Source organism: Dermacentor variabilis, chromosome 6 (genome assembly GCF_050947875.1).
Source record: "Dermacentor variabilis isolate Ectoservices chromosome 6, ASM5094787v1, whole genome shotgun sequence".
NCBI classification, from domain to species: Eukaryota; Metazoa; Arthropoda; class Arachnida; order Ixodida; family Ixodidae; genus Dermacentor; species Dermacentor variabilis.
The window spans coordinates 1,558,655-1,579,243 of record NC_134573.1 but is presented as its reverse complement, the minus strand read 5'-3'; the positions used below and the strand labels follow the sequence as shown (position 1 = coordinate 1,579,243).

The 20,589-nt window shown below is 46.3% G+C and overlaps 1 protein-coding gene across 3 annotated transcripts in view; it reads right to left on the bottom strand.

Annotated features, from left to right (window-relative positions):
- Positions 1-20,589, bottom strand: part of tefu (Serine/threonine-protein kinase tefu) — a 471,138-nt gene that overhangs the window by 429,726 nt on the left and 20,823 nt on the right. For all 3 annotated transcript variants that reach the window (XM_075694675.1, XM_075694677.1, XM_075694676.1), the window contains one exon: positions 12,386-12,647. In XM_075694675.1, coding sequence (XP_075550790.1) covers positions 12,386-12,647 — 262 coding nt within the window. The remainder of the gene's footprint in view (positions 1-12,385; positions 12,648-20,589) is intronic.

The window sequence follows — 20,589 nt, the reverse complement described above, 5'->3', positions numbered from 1 at the left end:
GCGTAGACCTGTACAATCTTCATTTTGTACCTCTTATTAAGTTTAACAACAAGACCTGCCACCTTCTCGTTAATGCTATAGAATTCCTGTATGTTACCAGCTATATTCTTATTAATCAGAAATCCGACTCCTAGTTCTCTTCTCTCCGCTAAGCCCTGGTAGCACAGGACTTGCCCGCTTTTTAGCACTATATATGCTTCTTTTGGCCTCCTAACTTCACTGAGCCCGATTATATCCCATTTACTGCCCTCTAATTCCTCCGATAGCACTGATAGACTCGCCTCACTAGATAACGTTCTAGCGTTAAACGTTGCCAGGTTCATATTCCAATGGCAGCTGTCCAGAGCCAGTGATTCTTAGCAGCCTCTGCTACGTCGTAGGTCTGACCGCCGCCGTGGTCAGTTGCTTCGCAGCTGCTGGGGACTGAGGGCCGGGGTTTGATTGTTGTGTTCATATAGGAGGTTGTGGCCAAGTACTGCACCAGGGTGGCCAATCCTGCTCTGGTGAGGGAGTGCGTTACCGGTTCTGGTCACCGGGATCAGGCCACACTCCAGGCCTGTTTGTGCAATTTTATCAACACGCGGATTTTTTTTTTTAATCCGGTGGAAAATTGCCGGCACCGGGATTCGAACCACGGACCTCTTGCACGCGAGGCGGGTGTTCTACCTCTACGCCACCGCTGCATCGTGTGTTTATAGCATAGTAACCCCCTTATTACCAGATGAACTTCCACCAACTAGCCCAACTTGTCGCTCTGCTGCACACTGGTACTGATAAATAAAAAAAACTTTGTTGGCTTCTTGTGATATGACTAATAACTATCAGGTTAGTATCACTAATTGGCATTAAAAAAGTGCACCAATAGCCAGCCTCTCTATGTATTTAGAGCCTGGCTGCAAACAAGCTTTCCAAGAATTAATGGCTACTGCAAGACTAGCTTTCCAAAAACATGAAATAGTTCATGAAAAATGATCGCAAGTTGTGGAAAAAGAAAAGATGATGATAAAGAAATTCAAAGACAAATGGACAATTTGTTCTCATTTCAAGCCTGATAATTTGCAATTTTAATAGTCAGTTGTGAAACGGTTAGTTCATAATATTCCAAAATACTGAGAAGCTCATTTTTGAAATTCCAATAGTTAGTATATAACATTTGATGTGTACTCAATACTTAGTTCGCTCACAGCTAAAGGGCCTCCGAAACAGCTTGAACAAATTTTGTAGACATGTAGGGTACAGCTACAGTAAGAACATTTGCGCCACAATTTAAGTGAAGCATCTCATATTAAGACAGATACGGACGATTACATGTTACCCTTCTCCCTAGCTATGTTTTTTTCTCCTCAACCTGTTCGCCTATTGGGGCTAAGCTCCGCCTAAACTGACTCTGCATGATGTGACGTGTTGGCTACTTCCGGTTGTCTTGGAGCCAGCTCCTGGAGCCTCTCCAACGTCCCTGCTAGCCACCTGGCCATTGAACCCCAGTGAGAGCTATCCAAGGAGCATGCATTGTGAGTGTTCTGTCACAGCTCTAGGCATGACCGGTATTCCGGTAACCGCAGGCGAGCCGGGCGTTTTGACGGGTTCGCGTAAACTGAGGCCCCTCCGTGCTGCTGCCACTGTAGTGAAGGGGCGTAAACCTGCACTACAGTCGAGCCCACTTATAACGGCCCCACTTAAGACGAACACTTGCTTATTACGAACAAGTCCGGCGTGACCGTCAAAATATAGATTAGGACTATGGCGCTCGGTCTCAGCTACAATGAACGCCCGTGAGCCCAGCCAATTGGCTACAGCGAACGCCTTGGTGTCGCAGACCACTTTCCACGTGGTGACAGCCACCGAACCTGTGCTGTGCACGCTCCAAAAATCGGCTTTCTCGCGGCGTCTCGCCAGAGGCATGGAGGAGCGGCGATGCGGCGAGGGGATCGCCGCGAAAATGAGAAAAAAGAGAAAAACTTAAAATTGAGCCTCACATGACTGCGCGACTGTCTTTTTCTTGCTTGTGGTAGTGCGTGTTTTGCTAGCATTGTCGGCCTTGTTTCCTGCTGGTGTGCTCCTGTGCCTATGTGAGGTGGCGAATTCACCAGCATCTACATCGACAGTAAAGCGAAAAGCTTTGGACTTGGCCACGAAGCTGTTGATTTTGAAAGACCTTTCCCAAGGAGCGAAAGACGACGAACTGGTGAAAAAGCATGGTTTGTTGAAATCGACAATATCCACGATAGTGAAAGAGAAGGACAATATCTACAAGAGTGCCACCACGAACTCCGGGACGAGGAAGCGCCTACGGAAAGCCACATATGCAGACGTTGAAGACGCGCTTTTAAAGTGGTTCCTTGATGCTCGAGCATGCAATGTTCCCATCAGCGGGCCGCTGATGTTGTCCAAAGCAAAGGACTTAGCGTTCCTCCTGGACTTCCCAGATTTTTCCCCTGGCAATGGCTGGCTCCATCGCTTCAAGCTCCGCCATGGAATTATTTTCAAGTCAATCAACGGCGAATCGGCATCGCTAAGCAACGAAGACATCAACACGTGGATGTCTAAAAACTTGGCCCGTGTACCAAGTTATGCTGAAAGGAATGTATATAACACCGATGAAACGGCCCTATTCTATCAAATGCTGCCTGGCAAGACGCACGCTATGAAGAGTAACACATGTGCTGGCGGCAAGCATAACTGTGCTTTCGTGCACCAACATGAATGGAAGCGATCGATGCTTGCCATTTGTCATCGGCAAATCAAAGAGGGCACGTTGCTTCCCCACATATGTACCAGTGCGGTACAGGCATAACTCGAAGTCGTGGATAACACGTGAGTTGTTCGCAGAATGGCTAATTGATTTTGATAGCAGCATGGCAAAGAAAGGGTGCAAAGTTCTTCTGATTCTCGACAACTGTGCCGCCCACCATGTCCGAGCTGTCTTAACAGCAGTTGAGCTGCTTTTTCTTGCTTTGTGCCAGAACTGCTTGCATGCAGTGATAAATTGTCCTTGTGTATTCTCTTTCTGTTACTTTTTTACTGTTTATTGTTACTTTTCGTCTTTGCAGTTTCAAGTCCCACAACTATTCAAACTATCCACTTGGAAATTATTCTACTACATTACTATTCCTGTTGCACCAAAGTGCACAAGCCTAGAAGAAATGTATCCATAACTACAGTACTGCCCAATGTGCTCCAGCGAAACTTGAAAGTATGCAATTTCTCCTGCCCAGCAAACTAATGACATCTTTAACACAAACAACCTGGCCTTAGAATATTGTGAGAAAAGCTACTAATCAAGTTCCGTGCTAACCTATTTGTGTGCACAATCTAGATATTACTGACATCAGTATTTATTGACTTTTCAAAAGCTTTCAATCACGTCTTACAAAGCTGACTAGCAACTAAATTTTCTTCACTAAACAGAGTTTCCCCAAGATATTGAAGAACCTCTTTGTTGATATTACAATGGGTTTTTACCAAGGCAGCATTCTAGCAGTCTCTAATTTGTCAGTGACCTGCAATCTTGTACCCCTAGCTTGTACATGCGCAGCGTTCAAGGATCAGCCAGGTCAACCAAACCACTGATAGAAAGGGTTAGCATTACATGAACAGAGGGAATAACGAAAGCAGAGTGTTATATCCTCAGATTGGGTATCGAAGTGTTTTGATGACTAGCACCAGGCCATCCCCAACGTTGTAAGTTCACCGCACCATGTTCCCTTTCTCCTCTGCTGGAATAAACTCAGTCTTTGCTTGGTCCCCATTGGAGGAATAGATACTTTTCTTCTGTGGTACTTCGCGCCCCCGAGCCATTATGCCAGCTCCGTAGACCTCCCCCTCGGCTATTGTTGTCTCGATGCCACTACACTACATCCCTACATTGGCGACGAGCTAAAACTTTCCTGCTACTGCTTGCGCCTATACTTACACCTGCTGCATATACAGTAGAACCCCGCTGTTACGTTCCTCACTGCTGCGTTTTCCCGGCTGCTACGTCGTTTTCATCCGGTCCCGGCATAGCTTCCATAGGATCCAATGTATAAGGAACCCCGCTGTTACGTCGTAGCTGTGAAAACGTTCCCGCATGATACGTCGCAACTTAGCCCCCCGAACCCGCCTGGGCTAAAGTAGGCAACGCGCTCCAACCGCCATTTTGGCTTTTGACGAGTTTTGGCCGGGCTTGGCTATGGAACTGGCTGCAAGAAGCCGCACGCCAGTTCGAGAGGCCGCCATCGAATTGGCGTGCGGCTTCTTGCAGCCAGCTCCATAGCCAAGCCCGGCCAAAACTCGCCAAAAGCCAAAATGGCGGTCACATACGACGACTACGTCGCCGTGGATGTTGTTGTCGGGACGTCAGAGTGTCAGAGCATCGCCGAGATCGTTGGGATCTCGGTCGCGAGTGAAGTCGCAGACTGCGATGCACGAGCCGCATGATGCCGGGGAGTTGCCAAATCGTAGCTTTCGAAAAGCCGTTGCGGCTCTGGACCTCCTCCGCAGGTACGTCGCACCTCACAGCGACGCTGACAGCAATGCGGCCTTCCAGGCTATTGAGAAACGTGTGGTGATTTCTAGCGAGCGAAAGAAACGGCAAGCCACAATTCTGGACTTTTTTTTAGGTCCTAAGCGCACTCTGTGGAAATAAATTGTCTATAGTTGAAGCTGCACTTTTTTTCATTCATTTTCGGAGCTTTCCTCACTGTTGCGTTTTCCCGGCTGTTACGTTTTTTTTCCCCGGTCCGGTGAAAAACGTATGAACGGGGTTCCACTGTACCATGGACGATACTCTGCCTGCCACTTCTCTGTTTCCTTTGCCGACAACAACTGCATCAATACTGGCCTTCCCGCCCACTGCTTCCGCCACGGCATTTGTGCCGCCGCCGTTCCTTGCTTCACCCGGTATGCCTACGGTATCCTGGCTGACTTGGAAACAATCTTTCCAAATGTTTCTACATGCGACCGGAGGCGAGTCATTACTGGAAAACAGGAAAAAGGCAGTGCTACTAGCCAATTTTGGATTCGAGGGGCAGTGTTTGTTCTATGACAAGCAGACCCGGCTACTACAACCTTTAAAGACATACTATGCATCTTCAACAAGGATTATGAAGACTGTGCCAACTGTTTGCTTCATTAACGTTCGCGGTTCTGCTCATCCTGTGAAACGGCAAGGTCAGCGGCCAGGCCGTGTCCCTTCGCTTGCGTTTACCCGAATACCAGACTCGCGAAACACTATTGTGGTAGTAATCCTCCGGTCTAAAGTAACGGCTGCAAACGCGCAAGTCCTGGCGCCGATCGGATAGCGGCAGTCCGATGCGCTGCAGCCAGTCTGCTCGTCTGCTGCCTTGCAGAGGGACACAATGTCTATCATATGCAAGAGGCATGGGGCACAAAAAGAAAAGAAGAGGGCGATGTGCGCCGACCGGTCCGAACGGCACGAGCCCTCGAGGCGCGTGACCCGAGGTATGATCGGAGGAGAAGCGGCGCCAAGGGGGGATTATCGACGTGGCTCTGGGCCAAGAAGGTTGGAGCACCAGCTTTGTACTGGCGACGGGACCCATGGAGGTTCGGACAGGCTCGTGATGCTTGCGACCCAGGGTGTGGCCGTCGACTTCGGCGACGTTCGAGCGAGGGTCCCTGTGTGGTATAGTGTCTCCCCCTGCCAGATCTCCGTGTTATCATACATTTATGTTTTGTAGTAGTCCAGCTAGATGGCGCAGCCCCCTTCTGTCATGTGATGAGCTTGGACCAATCAGGAGGTGCCATCTGGCGAGTGGAGTCTTTTTTGTAATAAACGGCCGCTAGCCGGCTCAGTCCTTGTCCGGTTTTCATCAGGAGCAGTTAGCTCCGCGTCTCCCTCTCTGCGTCGGCGCTCGCCGCGCGTTCGCTGGGCGTGGGCCCCCGCTTGCCTGCCGCTGCCGACACAACACCCTGGACCTGCTGCAGCCTGCCACGGCAGTGCCGGGCATTCCAGGAATTGGATCCCCCTTCTTCGGTAGACCAGCACAGACGATAGTCCTCAGGGCTTCTCGTCGGCACATGGAGAGGTAGCGGCGGAGCCCCGTGTTAGGCCTAGCGAGGCAGGCCTAAGTGTCTAGTCACCGACGTAGTTCGGGACGCTGGCATCCGAGACGAAGGAGCTGGCCGGCCGATACCAAGGAAACAAAACTTGCGGAGTCGGCGGGAGCACCGACTGGGATCAAGAGCCGACGCACATCGGACTTGGAGATGCGCACCACGACTGAACTTTGTAAGAACATTCCTTTTGTAAGCGTGCGGCCATAGGCCAGGGTTGCCGGACTTTCGCGAGGAACGTGCTAAGGATGAACGTAGGGGAGAATAAGGACATATATAGGCTACACAAGTGTGGAGTTTTGTCTTTGTCAGTTGAGCTTTGAGTTACATTTTGAGTGTGTTTTATTTTGAGTTTGCTCTTAGTAAAATCTGTTTACTGTGCTCGCCTGCGTTTCCCAACTCCATCACTCCCCGCAACATCCGCATGACAATGTCACAGCTTGACATATTGCCAGTCGCTACGTTTGCAGTCCACAATGCAACAAAGTCGAATCATAGTGCTAAAGAAAAGACAGACTGACACTGACCGCGGAGCTCCCGTCAAGATGGAGCACATTGTAACACAAGCAGATGACGCTTGCTGTGTGCCGGAAGTGCTTAAGTATAGTGAGAAATTGCTCTTGTGCATTCTCTTTCTGGTACTTTCTTTTTAAAGAAACAAATTAACTAACATTCTAACTATTCCGAACATCATTTGTTCACCATAAAGGTGGAAAAATGATCGATGACGAACCCTGGACAGACTATCGGATAGCTCGCCTTACTGACGTCAATTGGGTGATTTACGTCATATCGGCAGACTGCTCGGCGGCTGAAAATGCCGCCGAGCAGTCTGCTGCAATCGGCAGCGATGTACATTTTTAAAACCTTATAATAAATTACACGCTTACGCGGAGCACTTAGATGAGTCAATTAGTGATCAGAAGGACCTACTCTAACGACTCAGTACGTTTGTACAAAATCATTAAAATCGTTTCGGGTCCCTTTAATAAGAGCAGACTGTACTGTATATCTTAATAGATTTCTATGTACCTAAATTACTGATAGTTGGCTACATTCTTGCTATGCAATGCTAGGAGACACCCGAGTATGTGCGTGCACCATAGTTTCTTGCCCAAAATTTGTAAGCATTGTCTTTTGTGAAAAACTTACATCCCCATTTTCCAGTCTTCTTTTTCCAGAATACAGGAGGGTATTTTCATTGTTATGGAAGGTGGTTTGTATGGGTTATCGTCAGCTTGTTATAACGCTAATCTACATGACTGACAAAAGCGGGAAATGTGCATTATAGCACTCAGCACGGCTCTGTACAGTAATCGCCGCTGACGGTAGAATTTTCAAATTGGGAGGCCTGCGGCAAGTTCGCAAGGCACCCCCCCTCCCCAATATTTGTTCTTCCACCTCCATCTGCCGTCTATGCAAATGCATCTACAGCTGAGGGTCAGCGTGCTGTCGTATATTTGAGCCCACCGTGTAAATCCAAGGCTAGTCTTGTGACGGGTAGCTCGAAGCTATGAAAAAAGACCGTGGTGCCTCTACAAATGGCATTCAGAACGAGGAGCCACCGTATGTTATTCGCAAACATGGTGGCCGTGAACATGCAACAGTCATCCTCTACACTCCCTTTGGTTGGCAAAACAGTTTGTTGGCTTTCTACGGGTCGAGCGCCCGCCGTGAATAGATCTGCATTAATTCAATAACCGTAAGTTTACCTGAGAATACCCGATAACGCAGATCCAATTAGGCCTAAAGGTCTAGAAATTGTGGTCAATGGTGCAACTGTGATCAAAATTCGCCGCCGGGCGATGTGATGACGGGCCGCAAACCATAGTGGAAAGCCTGTCGCTAATATGTTCCTACGGGTGGCTCATTGGTGACCGGCTGCGAAGCAACACGTACGGGTTAGGTTGACGACCACTGAAGTGGTGTTTGGGTCCATGGTCGACCAGCCAGCAACTACAGCGGGCATGCGCGCCAAGTTCTTCTGTGACTTCACATGTGGGTAGAAAGCTCCGAATTCGCGAATCAATGTGTGTGAACGCTGAACTCTCATATTCAATGTGACCAGCATGCCTTCCAGTGGCTAACCAGCCTGGTCTTCACACATGCTTCCACGGTTTCCATACTTGCTGCTTTTCTTGTTCACTCCTTTTGCATAGCATTAATAATTTCAATCAGTCCAGTACACCTGGCTGAACCTTGTGCCAATAGAAATTGCATGCTGTGGGAACGCTGAATGTGTGGTCAAGGATCCGACCATGGCTGGGTCATTTACCGAAGGTACCCATTTTAAAAAATCGAATGTTTCAAAAATCAAATACATATTCAATTCGTGAATCAAATTATCTGAATGTACTCTATTTGATTCCAAAGTAAACGTTCGCACACCCCTATTTCTTATCCTTTGAAATACAGATTAATTAGTCAACCTTCCAGTCCCAAGGTAGTTGTCTGGAGGAGAAGGACTGCATAAAGATATGAAGACCTTTTGCTAATTAGACTCCCATTGTTTCAATTTTTCAACTAATCCAGTCCCAACTGAAGGTCCCGGCCAGCGCCCATGCGTTTCAATGGACCCAAACTTTTATTATTTTGATCCGAGAATTGGTCTTCACGGGATAATTCAATCTTCATCAGTCAGCATGCACATGCCTGACCTATAGCGACACCTGTAGTGGCAGCATCTGTCTCGGTGGAACTTAGGGGTCAGTGAATGCATTGAACATGTCATCCCTCACCGGCTACTATTTTTGACCTGCCCTAGGAAAATTTTCAAGCAATCACCGTAGCTGACAATGTCTGATTAGGGTGTTTACCCGATTCTAATGCATACTTTTTATTTTTTCAGGAGATCTGGGCAAAGAAGTGCCGGTGCGGTGCAATCAGACATGAAAACAAATTCACCTTGTCAATATTCATGTGCTTTGCAGCACGAGAAATGTGTACTGTGGCAAAGCTCACACTAGGAAACCAGTGCAACACTTCCGACTCTTGCCCATTTTTCTTGCTAAAAAATCGAGTGAGCGTTAGATTTCTACTTGCGAGGAGCTTTAATGTGACTTCTACGTTAGTTTTATACTGTGGGCACAGAAAGTGGGTGCACATTTCATCCGGGGACGTTTTAAAATAGGGCAAACACTGCCAAATGAATCAGTGGTGTGTTTTCGCATTTTTTTTCTGAATCTTGTTTAATTCGACCCGCCAGATGTTTAGGTCGATTTCGTCAATCTCATGAGGGTGAAATTAGCAGAAGTAAACTGCAATGTCTGCCTAGATGTGTACTTGGTATTCTTTGAGTGGAAACAGCGGAAAATAATGTGAGAGATGATAGTGGTGTTCATTACTCACGTCCCATTATTTTTCTGCTCAAGTCATGAACCAACCATTTCAAATGCGTACACTTCTGTTGATATTCTGTATTATTTTTGTTCCGTGATGAAGTAGAGAAGTGGTTAGGCATGAGCTACCATGCCATTTGTGATAGTTGCAGAGTCCTTAAAATACACGGAATGTCAAGCGCAGGGATAGCATGATAACACAGCGGATAACAATGTCATGGCACAGTTAAGGGGGGACATGGCTTTCAAAATACTTCCTTATTTCTTGGATTTTGATGAAAATTGGCACAAATGTTTAGAATGTCTCCCTGATGCTTCCATAAAAGTTTCAGAGCAATATCTTGATAACATTTTATTCAAGTTTATTGAGCAGAATTTTTCTCCCTCTAACTTTCTGGAGAGCCTGAGGAACTTAAAAAACCTGATAGAAGGCTTGTTAAGTATTGACTGCAGAGCTAAATGCGTGCTGAAGGTCATGACATTTTTGAATTTTTTTTTTTCGCAACACACATTTTTTTTAGTGCCATATTTTACGTTACCTTCACATCAAGCACACTTTCAGGGAAGACGAATAGCCATATCGTAAACTCACAAAGGATCAAAATAAGAAAGCGAGCATGTCACGACCTGCATCGCAGCCCAAGGAACGTGACAATAAAAAACGGAGTCAAAATACGTTAAACGGTTACAAAGAAATCAGCTCCAGAAACTGAGGAGAAAGACAGTAAAACATTAGAAGAGTCAACTGCTGGGCCAGTTGGTGATCTTGCATACTGAAAAGATTTTGCGCCAAAAAACAACACACACAAGAAAGACGACGACACCACGGGCTCTTGGTCCGAGCTTTTCTCAAAACTGTTTATTTTGAGAAAACGGCTCTCAAAGTTTTACCTTCACTTGAGTTCTCTAAAAGGCGCCAAATCAGTAGTCTTTGGGGTGTTTTGTGATGTGGGGCTTCTTGCACATATGGCCTCTGGTCTGGTGTGCTTCACCTCCCCCCCCCCTTTTCTTTTTCTTTTTAGAGGGCATTCTTTGCTGCTGCTGCTGCTGCTCTACAAAGAGCATGGTGCCTAGGTTTCAAAACAAGTGATGCAGAACTCTGTGGGGGCATGAATATAGTACCAGTGTACATTCAGGCAGCCTGTGCCCGCAGGCTGCCTGATTGATAGCACTCTCCAGTACAATCAGTGAGGCTTTTTGTTTTTTTGGTAGAATTGACTATGTTACTGAATGAAGGCTCTGAATGTCAGCAGCCTCCCAAGTCATCTTTACTTGACAAGGGCTGTAGAACTTCGGATCAGAGAGCCAGTGATAGATATGCAGCTGCTAGGTGCTTTCCAGAATTGTACTTTGTTATGATGCCTCAATCACTTCTGCAGCCAGGTGTCTATGTTCACTAGGCCCCAAGGGGCCTAGTGAACAGAGCTCATGAAGAGGTTCTTTTTAAGGAGTGGTATGATAGATATTGTTACGAGCTATCGTGACAATATGACAATAGAGTGAATGTGCAATATGCTTGGTTGCGGGTTTGAAGTGCCGATGTGCGAAATGCCTAGCCGCAAATACAAGGAGCCGACCCTCGATGCGCTTATTCACGCAGTCCGAGGTGCCGACGCGCGAAATGCATAGTTGCGGGCTCAAGGAATCGACACTCGACATGCTTATTTGCGCAGACCAACGCGCCAACACACGAAATTACTAGCCATGGGCTTGAGGAGTCGACACTCCATGCGCTTATTCACACACCAGAGGCGCCGATGCATAAAATGCTTCGGTGAGGGTCCGAGAAGTCCGCGCGCGATGTGCATGATCACTGAGCCGGAGACTCCCTATGCGCAAAATGTTTAGCCGCACGTCTGAGGATTGCGTTCAAGATGTGCTTCGTCACAAATTCCGAAGCACCGAGTGCTGAAAGGCTTAGCCGCATGTCCAACGACACCGCTTGTGAATCTTGGTCGCGAAGTCCGCGTCGCCGATGCTCGGAATGCTTAGCCGCGAGTCTGAAATGTCCACAAGCGTAGGGATTGGCAACGCTACTGCGATGTCCGCGTAGCGCCCGTTTTGACATGTCGAGATTACGGCGAGTGGAGACGTCCAGACTCACGAGGTGCAAAGAGCCGAGCAGACGACGCGAGCGCGGGACCAATGGCGAACCGTGCTGGAGTGACATGGCGGGCGCGGCCAATCACAGACTCCGGCACGACCTTCAATCATTTGCTTTTTGTGCACTTGTTTTTGTATGGAGGATATCGCTGAAGTGGCAGATTTGAAGATGGAGAAATGTGCTTTCCAACGAGACCAAGATGGCGGCGCTCGATCGCGGTGTTCCGGAGATATTGTGGCTTGAAAAACGCTGTTCTTTCTTGATTTCCGCGAGATTTTTCGCCACCTTGGCTGATAAAACGAATTTTTTAGAGCACTTCTAAGTGGTTTACAGAGATTATATTTGGGTATCAGATAGAAAAAGGGTTACAGAAACTGAAAATGTGGTTTTCAAAAAATCGATTTTTTGGCACTTTTTCACGATGCGAAAGCCGCGTCCCTCCTTAATTTTCTATAGAGATGACGATGAACATTAACTTCAACAAATTTCCACTCCGTGAAAGTAAACAGCACATTTATTTTTTGTTTGATTGTCAGAATAGGAGGCACATTACATTATTATATAAGTAGGTGCACACTGCTTAGAACCTCCACAACATCGGTGCTGGTTAGATCTGCCACCAAATAAAGGCAGCTGTTGATGCATTTCCCTGCCTTTTATAAAATCTATCTTGGCCATTCAATTGTGTTGGTTCTGTCAAGATGTCTCATGCACTCTAGCTTTCCAATAATAAAATACTGACTAGCCCAACTATCTATTTTATTATATCAAGTTTGAATTAACAAAGTCAACTATATTTCTATATCTTACATGGATTGTCGGTTTTCTTGAATGTATAATTCTAGCAAAATGCAGAAATAACTTCTTGATAAAGCGGAGCATGACCCACATGGCCAAGGCGGGCGTTGCGTCCCGTGGCCCCAAGGTCAGCCTGTGCCAGCAGTGTTGGCCAGTGACTGCCCTGCTGCTCTGCCCAGTGGCGCCAAAGCAGCAAGTGTGCCGGTCCCCCCAGTGCCAGGCACCGGCAGCCGGTCAGGGCGTCCAGGTCCCCGAGGCCCGACAAAGCGGACAGCAGCACCGATTGCACTGGGGCTGCCTCCGCAGCACTCCAGTGCAGGAGTGGGGCACCCCCATCGTCAGAGGGCAGTTTCCTGAGCATGAGTGCAACCAACACGAATTAACAGAGCCTCAGCCTGAACTACAAAATAAGTTTTCATTACCTCAAACTCTGAAACATTGGTTAAGCCAAAATTTTTTTTGTTGCAGCAATGTTTATTTTTCATCCATTAAGTCGAAAAGTTTTGGTGCCAGAATTGAGATTGTCGACTGCGAAAATTGAGCTTCACTCTGGAGCGCAGGGTGTCTGACCAGTTGGCACTTCCAAATTCTGAGTTTTCCAGGTTTTCCCTGAGAACCTTTGCAAAATTCCCTGAATGAGCCAGAACTTTGTTTTATGTCAAGACAGACTGACACCATGTTGTCCGATTGCTCTCACTCTCTAATAAGCGTGCTGAAAAAAAAAATGATTTAATCCCGTTTGAATAGCAGGAGTAATATCTATTTTATTCAAAAAGAAAACAGAAAGAAGGTGACAGTACAATGCACAGCAAAAGAATGATAAAACCCATTCCGAATCAAGTCGAACATTTTCATATATGAATGAAAAGAAGATGCACACAGAAGTAAATATTTTTGAATATGAGCTATTTTTATCAACTGATAGCAAGCTCATTGGTATGAGGCCTGAACTTTGTCACAACGAAGATTCTCTCTCAGCAGCTGGGAAGTCAACCTCAACTGTTCTGACATACTCTCAACCCGTACACAATATCCCAGCATTGGGTTTCACTGCTTTAAAGAGTTTTTTTTGGTTTAGATGAGGGACACCTGCATGTCAGCATCAGCCAACACATAGTTTTTTTCCGCTCAAGCCCCTTCAAAGAGGCGACGACACACTTCTTTTCTTGTTAATTCCTCAGTGCATCGGCCCTTTATTCTGTCCTCATCTTCCTTCCACGATGCGTTCACCCCATCGATCATTTGAAGCATCTCCTTGGTCAGTTGTACAGTCAATGTCAGATTTTCCGGACTCCCTAGGGGCTGCGAAAACATCCGAAAAATCAGGCAGTCCAAAAAAAATTAGTGCATGTCTTTAACTGTTCTTAAGGGCTCAAATTGCCACAGGAAAGTCCGAAAAAGCTCTTGAGGCCTGCCAGTACACTTATTAGGTATATCGGTGTTCGTACTGTGGCACGAAATGGGGGTGCACGCGTGTATAATTAAGAACTACACGCTGTGTGCCGTGACAATTTCCCTTTCCCACGCATGTTATGCTTCACCGCATAAAATTTCTGTATTGAGGCGAAGCTAACTCTCGGAGACTGGCATTATGCAACACGCTGTGCTTTGCGAACTTCGAAGCCAATCGCGAGGATTACAAAGGCGGAGTCGGTGCCATTGCTGACAGTAGCGAATTCTTTCAATGAAAAACATGACACCGCACAGCAAGAAGCTAGCGAACGTAGAAGCAGCTAGGCCTAACGTTGCGCAGCATGGCTCCGGCTACCAGCTGAGCTGCGTGCGAGAGCACCGGCTCGAGGCGGCAAGATAATCAAAATGGCGGCGATGGTGGCTTGTTAATGCCATTTCAGAACTGCAGTCAGGGCAATATACATTGACTCTACAGAGTACGTGGTGGTGCCGCGAAGCCGCGAGAATTATTGGGCATGTCCGGAAAATCCGGCATCTGGAAAATCGGTCGTTAACCACTCATTTCATTTCATTTCATTTTATTACCTTAAAGACCCCTTGATAGGGGTATTACATAAGGGGTGGGAATACATTAGTACATAATTTGCATAATACATCAGTGAACACGCAAATAACAACAAAAAACTGCATGTGATAAAGGGTTACATACGTCAGCGCAAATACATAGAACTAAGTAATACAAACTAAAGTTGCATGAGCATATAAGTCTATTAACACAAGTCATTTCTATTGTGAAAAGTGCGCAGTGACACTCTCCATGAATGTACAAGGGCATATGATGGCGGAGATTTGGTGGGGCAGATTGTTCCAATCTGCAGCGGCATGGCAAAAGAATGAGGCGGAAAAGGTAACAGTGCGCATGCGAGGGCGGCCCACTTGAAAAGTGTGGCGTGTACGATGAGATGTTCGGGCTGCGGGGAGGATATAGGGTGGTTGATTAAGCGAGCCGTGATAAAACTTATGGAAAAGTGAAAGAGTTCCAGTGCTCCGGCGCGTACAAAGGGGAAGTAAATTCAATTCTTTCTTTAAGTAAGACATGCTCACGTCATATAAATAATTAGAATCGATAATTCCTTGTGGCACGGTTTTGAACGGCTTCGAGTGCGTTAATGAGATATGTTTGGTGCGGATTCCATATGGCGGATGCATATTCCAATTTTGGTCGGACTATTGATTGACGGGCAATACCTCGTGCCGATGACACGGCATTAATGACGTTTCATTCCGATTCCTCTGTCACTGGAGTCAGCATTAATAACAGTTTCGTTCCCTTTCAATAAAATTATATGTATGTATATATATATATATATATATATATATATATATATATATATATATATATATATATATATATATATATATATACATATATATATATACAGCAAATGTTTCCTGGTAGACGGACAAACTCCTTGAGATTTCCCTGAGTTTTGCGTATTTCCAGACTATTCAAATTCCCAGACAGAAGTGCTTTTTAGCACTTCTGTTGGTCGGTGTCCTTCGTTTTATTTCTTCAATGCTTCATCCCGACCAGACGGGCTTCCGTCAAACCCTCGATTCCATTACGAGAAAGCATTTGATTCTGTCGAAACCTCAGCAGTCATGGAGGCATTACGGAATCAGGGTGTAGACGAGCCATATGTAAAAATACTGAAAGATAACTATAGCGGCTCTAGAGCCACCGTAGTCCTCCATAAAGAATGCAACAAAATTCCAATAAGGAAAGGTGTCAGGCAGGGAGATACGATATCTCCAATGCTATTCACAGCGTGTTTACAGGAGGTATTCAGAGACCTGGATTGGGAAGAATTGGGGATAGAAGTTAATGGAGAATACCTTAGTAACTTGCGATTCGCTGATGATATTGCCTTGCTTAGTAACTCAAGGGATCAATTGCAATGCATGCTCACTGACCTGGAGAGGCAAAGCAGAAGAGTGTGTCTAAAAATTAATGCGCAGAAAACTAAAGTAATGTTTAACAGTCTCGGAAGAGAATGGCAATTTACGATAGGTAGCGAGGCACTGGAAGTGGTAAGGAAAAACATCTACTTAGGGCAGGTAGTGACGGCAGATCCGGATCATGAGACGGAAATAATAAGAAGAATAAGAATGGGCTGGGGTGCATTTGGCAGGCATTCTCAGATCATGAACAGCAGGTTGCCATTATCCCTGAAGAGAAAAGTGTATAATAGCAGTGTCTTACCAGTACTCACCTACGGGGCAGAAACCTGGAGGCTTACGAAAAGGGTTCTACTTAAATTGAGGACGACGCAACGAGCTATGGAAATAAGAATGATTGGTGTAACGTTAAGGGATAAGAAAAGAGCAGATTGGGTGAGGGAACAAACGCGAGTTAATGACATCTTAGTTGAAATCAAGAAAAATAAATGGGCATGGGCAGGACATGTAATGAGGAGGGAAGATAACCGATGGTCATTAAGGGTTACGGACTGGATTACAAGGGAAGGGAAGCATAGCAGGGGGAGGCAGAAAGTTAGGTGGGCGGATGAGATTAAGAAGTTTGCAGGGACGACATGGCCACAATTAGTACATGACCGGGGTTGTTGGAGAAGTATGGGAGAGGCCTTTGCCCTGCAGTGGGCGTAACCAGGCTGATGATGATGATGATGAAATTATTAACTTGCGATTCGCTGATGATATTACCTTGCTTAGTAACTCAGGGGACCAATTGCAATGCATGCTCACTGACCTGGACAGGCAAAACAAAAGGGTGGGTCTAAAAATTATACTGCAGAAAACTAAAGTAATGTTTTAACAGTCTTGGAAGAGAGCAGTAGTTCGCCATAGGTAGCGAGGCACTGGAAGTGGTAAGGGAATACATCTACTTAGGGCAGGTAGTGACCGCGGATACGGATCATGAGACTGAAATAACCAGAAAAATAAGAATGGAATGGGCTGGGGTGCCCTTCAGGCATTCTCAGATCACGAACAGCAGGTTGCCATTATCCCTCAAGAGAAAAGTGTACAACAGCTGTGTCTTACCAGTACTCACCTAGGGGCAGAAACCTGGAGGCTTACGAAAAGGGTTCTACTTAAATTGAGGACGATGCAACAAGCTATGGAAAGAAGAATGGTGGGTGTAACGGTAAGGGATAAGAAGAGAGCAGATTTGGCAAGGGAACAAAGGTGAGTTAATGACATCTTAGTTCAAATCAAGAAAAATAAATGGGCCTGGGCAGGACATGTAATGAGGAGGGAAGATAACCGATGGTCATTAAGGGTTACGGACTGGATTCCAAGAGAAGGGAAGCGTAGCAGGTGGCTGCAGAAAGTTAGGTGGGCAGATGAGATTAAGAAGTTTGCAGGGACAACATGGCCACAATTATCACATGACCAGGGTAGTTGGGGAAATACGAGAGAGGCCTTTGCGCTGCTGGGCGTAACCAGGCTGATGATGATGAAGAAACGAATGGTACCATTTGACCTTTTAGTGTAGGTCTCAGCATAGGTACGGATCTGATTTGGAGCAGTGTTCAGCAAATGTATTTATGAGATGTGGCTTCAAGTCTAACTGAAATACCATATGGACAGTTTGGATTTGTTGGTATGGCATTTTAAGAAAACAGATTGTTTAGCAGAAGTACAGCCGAACCTCATTAGAACGAGGTTGAAGGGGCAGCCGAAATTACTTTGTTATATCTGTTACGTCATCATTATATCCATAATTACCGTTTATTGCAATACAGTAAAACCTCGTTAGTTCGACCCTTCTTAATTTGGAAAATCAGATTGTTCGGACTGGTCCTTTGGTCCCAGCAGGAGTATGGATTATTTAATGTAATGAAACTCTCGTGAACTCAGATGTATTTGACCGCACATCGGTTCATTCGGAAACCTCTCCGAGCTTGGCGAGCGCTGGAGCTTCACAAATGTGCGATGCAAGAGAGCAGAAATGGTGTTAGCACATCGCTAGTCTGCATCGCCATAGTCATCAGTGGAAATTGCACGCGAGCGAAAGCAAGGTCAGAACGCTTCATGCCAATTTGTGCCTTTCAAGCATTTATTGTTGCGTTTACCACCGTGCACAGCACTGTGTCCTTTCGTGACTGTGTAGTTGCCATACATGGCCGCCTCGACATCCGCCGCGGTTTTGTCCGCAGCAGAGGTGGCAAACAGTGGTTTTGTTTTGACTCGGTACATGCGCTGGTCGCATGCCTTCATAACTGCGTAGTCGCCATCCATGACCATGTCGATAGCGACTGCGGTTTCGTCTTCAATTGAAGCATACGGTAGTTTCGTATTGACTCAGTGCGTGCGTCGGCCGCCCGCCTTCAGCACTGTAAGGTCGCATCGACAGAGGCTGCGTCTTCGTCCGCAGTGGTTGCAACAATGCAGTAGTTTCCTTTTGGGAAGCTTTCGAGGATTAAGAGCATCGGCTACAACGCGATGGACACCGACCAGATCACTGGTGAAAAATTAATTGGGATGTGTGTGCGGTTGTAAAAAGCCCGTCTCAGATGAAGATGTGCGCCGTGGCGATGTTGTGAAGGAAGACACGAGGCCTTCACCGGTGCAAGATCTAATCAGCCATTAGATGACGAGAAGCGCAGCTTCTGCACTACTTTTGTGCAAAATAGAAACATGAAAGACCCATTCATTCATTAAATAAAAGCATGTTGAGCATTGTTGTAAGCATTGGTTTATTGTTTCCTTGATACCTTCGATAATTGGACATCAGTTAATTCAGCCATTTCTCTTGGTCCCATGAAATCCGAATTAATGAGGTTTTACTGCGCATGCCCAAAGGGATGCACAGTTGTAAGCATGGAAATAAAAAGACGGCTTTGCAGCCTCCAGTGCTGCTACACGGCTACACATGCAATGAAATTTGAATTTAGAAAAAGAATAATCTTTGGCGTGTGCAACATGTATGACTTAGCACCTGACCTCACTGCCTTTAGATAGTTGCCTTCTGTTCCATGGTGATGGTCTTTTGTGCCCGTTTTCGCTATGGCTTGTTGCGGTAAAGCAGCATGTGGCGCACCACACAGAGCTCCGCTATGTGATCGAGGAAGCAAGCCGTGCCGGCTTGGCTCAGCCGGCTCGTGGCCTCCGAGATCGCACCAACACCAGCGCGATCTCTGTGGCCACGCCGCGCTGCTAGCCCATGCGGCGCGTCGTAGGGAGAAAGAGAATGAATGCATGGCCTGGGGATGACTTCCAAGATTGCGCTCGGAGTTCTCTGAGGCCAGGCGCAGCTGCAGCTGCGTGCGTAGCACGCCCTAGAGAGAGAGAGAAGTGCATGCACTAATTTTTCACACCACTGCGCGTAGCCGTGCAGTATGAAGCGAATTTTGCATTACCTGCTGGGGAAATTTCAAAGGCCACACCCCCGCTCCGCCTGCCTGCGCGGTGCGCAGAAGTGAGAGCACTAATCTTTCTCACCGCCGTGTGTAGCCACGTGGTGCGAAAGAGAGGTCAGTAGAGAAGTGTGATAGTAAGCTCATCCTTATGCGCAGGTGTGCAGCTACGTGCAGCAGTGAAAGATACCAGTGTTGCTCGATAACATATTCGATGCAGAGCGCCCAAGTTTTGAACTGCCGCAATGAACAAGTGCCGAACCCCGTGGCAAGTGATTCGGTACGCGCAACAGTCTGGTATTTTTTGGTTTGGGAGACGAATCCAATTCATTATATCCTTTGGCAGTACAGTTTCAATTTGTTAAAATGGGGTTTCAAATACATGGATCTCTATGGGGATTTCAAGGAGCATTTTATTTACTTCGTTATATCCGTTATTCCATTATATCCTGTTTGTTCTAATGAAGTTCAAGTGTACACGAGTAAGAACACGTACCCAAGACAGAGCATTGACTTCCAACAATATTTTCTCCATGGAAACAGCAATATATATAGTTATCTAACAACATATGAAATGCCATATATGACATGACATGACATATGACATATATGCTTGCATCACCTTCCAAGAAATTAGATTTCTTTATTGCTCAAAAGCATAGAAGGGGTATTCAAACCATTTGACCCGATCCAAACCTTAAAATCATATTGGCTTCAAAAATTTTACGCATCAGCCGGTCGCGGTTCCCACTTACATGCATTAAATGACAGCTTACAGGCACAGCTCTTACAATAATGTTCATCCCATAAGAAGCCATCTTTGGCACTGTCCATACTCCTTGAGATTCCAGTCACCTTAAAAGTGCAGGATACCATGTATGTAGACAAAGATTTTCACATGGACAGGATCCAGCTAAGCACAGTAGCGAAGTGCCCTCCTGACCCACCGAGTCAGAGTCAACTCCATGCTGCATAGTGCCTTCAGCCTATATACGCCGACGTCCAATGGCTGCTGCACCATGCCAGTGAGGTCTGCCGGAATAGTGGCCATGCCTGGGTGGATATGGTGCAGTTGTCCCTGAACCATATTCGTCAATTATGTAACCGTAGTCATGACAAGGAGCGACCGCTTGGCCAACAAAAGCCAATACTGGAGCTGGCGATGTCGACAGCTGATATTAACACATGAACTTATCTTTTACAAGTGAGAGCTTTTCACCATCTAACAAATGTTATCCCTCAGCACAGGACGCACCTGCATGTATTGGAAGTTTCTGGAATGTTATCGATACTTCTATCCGCAGTCTGTTGTAGGCGAACCTTGTGTAATCTCATTGCATGTATGTACAACGCTAAAGGTGTAGAACTTTCTGGAAGACACGTGGGCACCAGCGATTACTCTGGCCTGTTCAATGGCTCGTGCATAAAAGCCAACGTGCATTACCCACTATCAGATTTTGGACGATCGCCAACTGTGTTCACAGCTGTCATTGTTCCATGA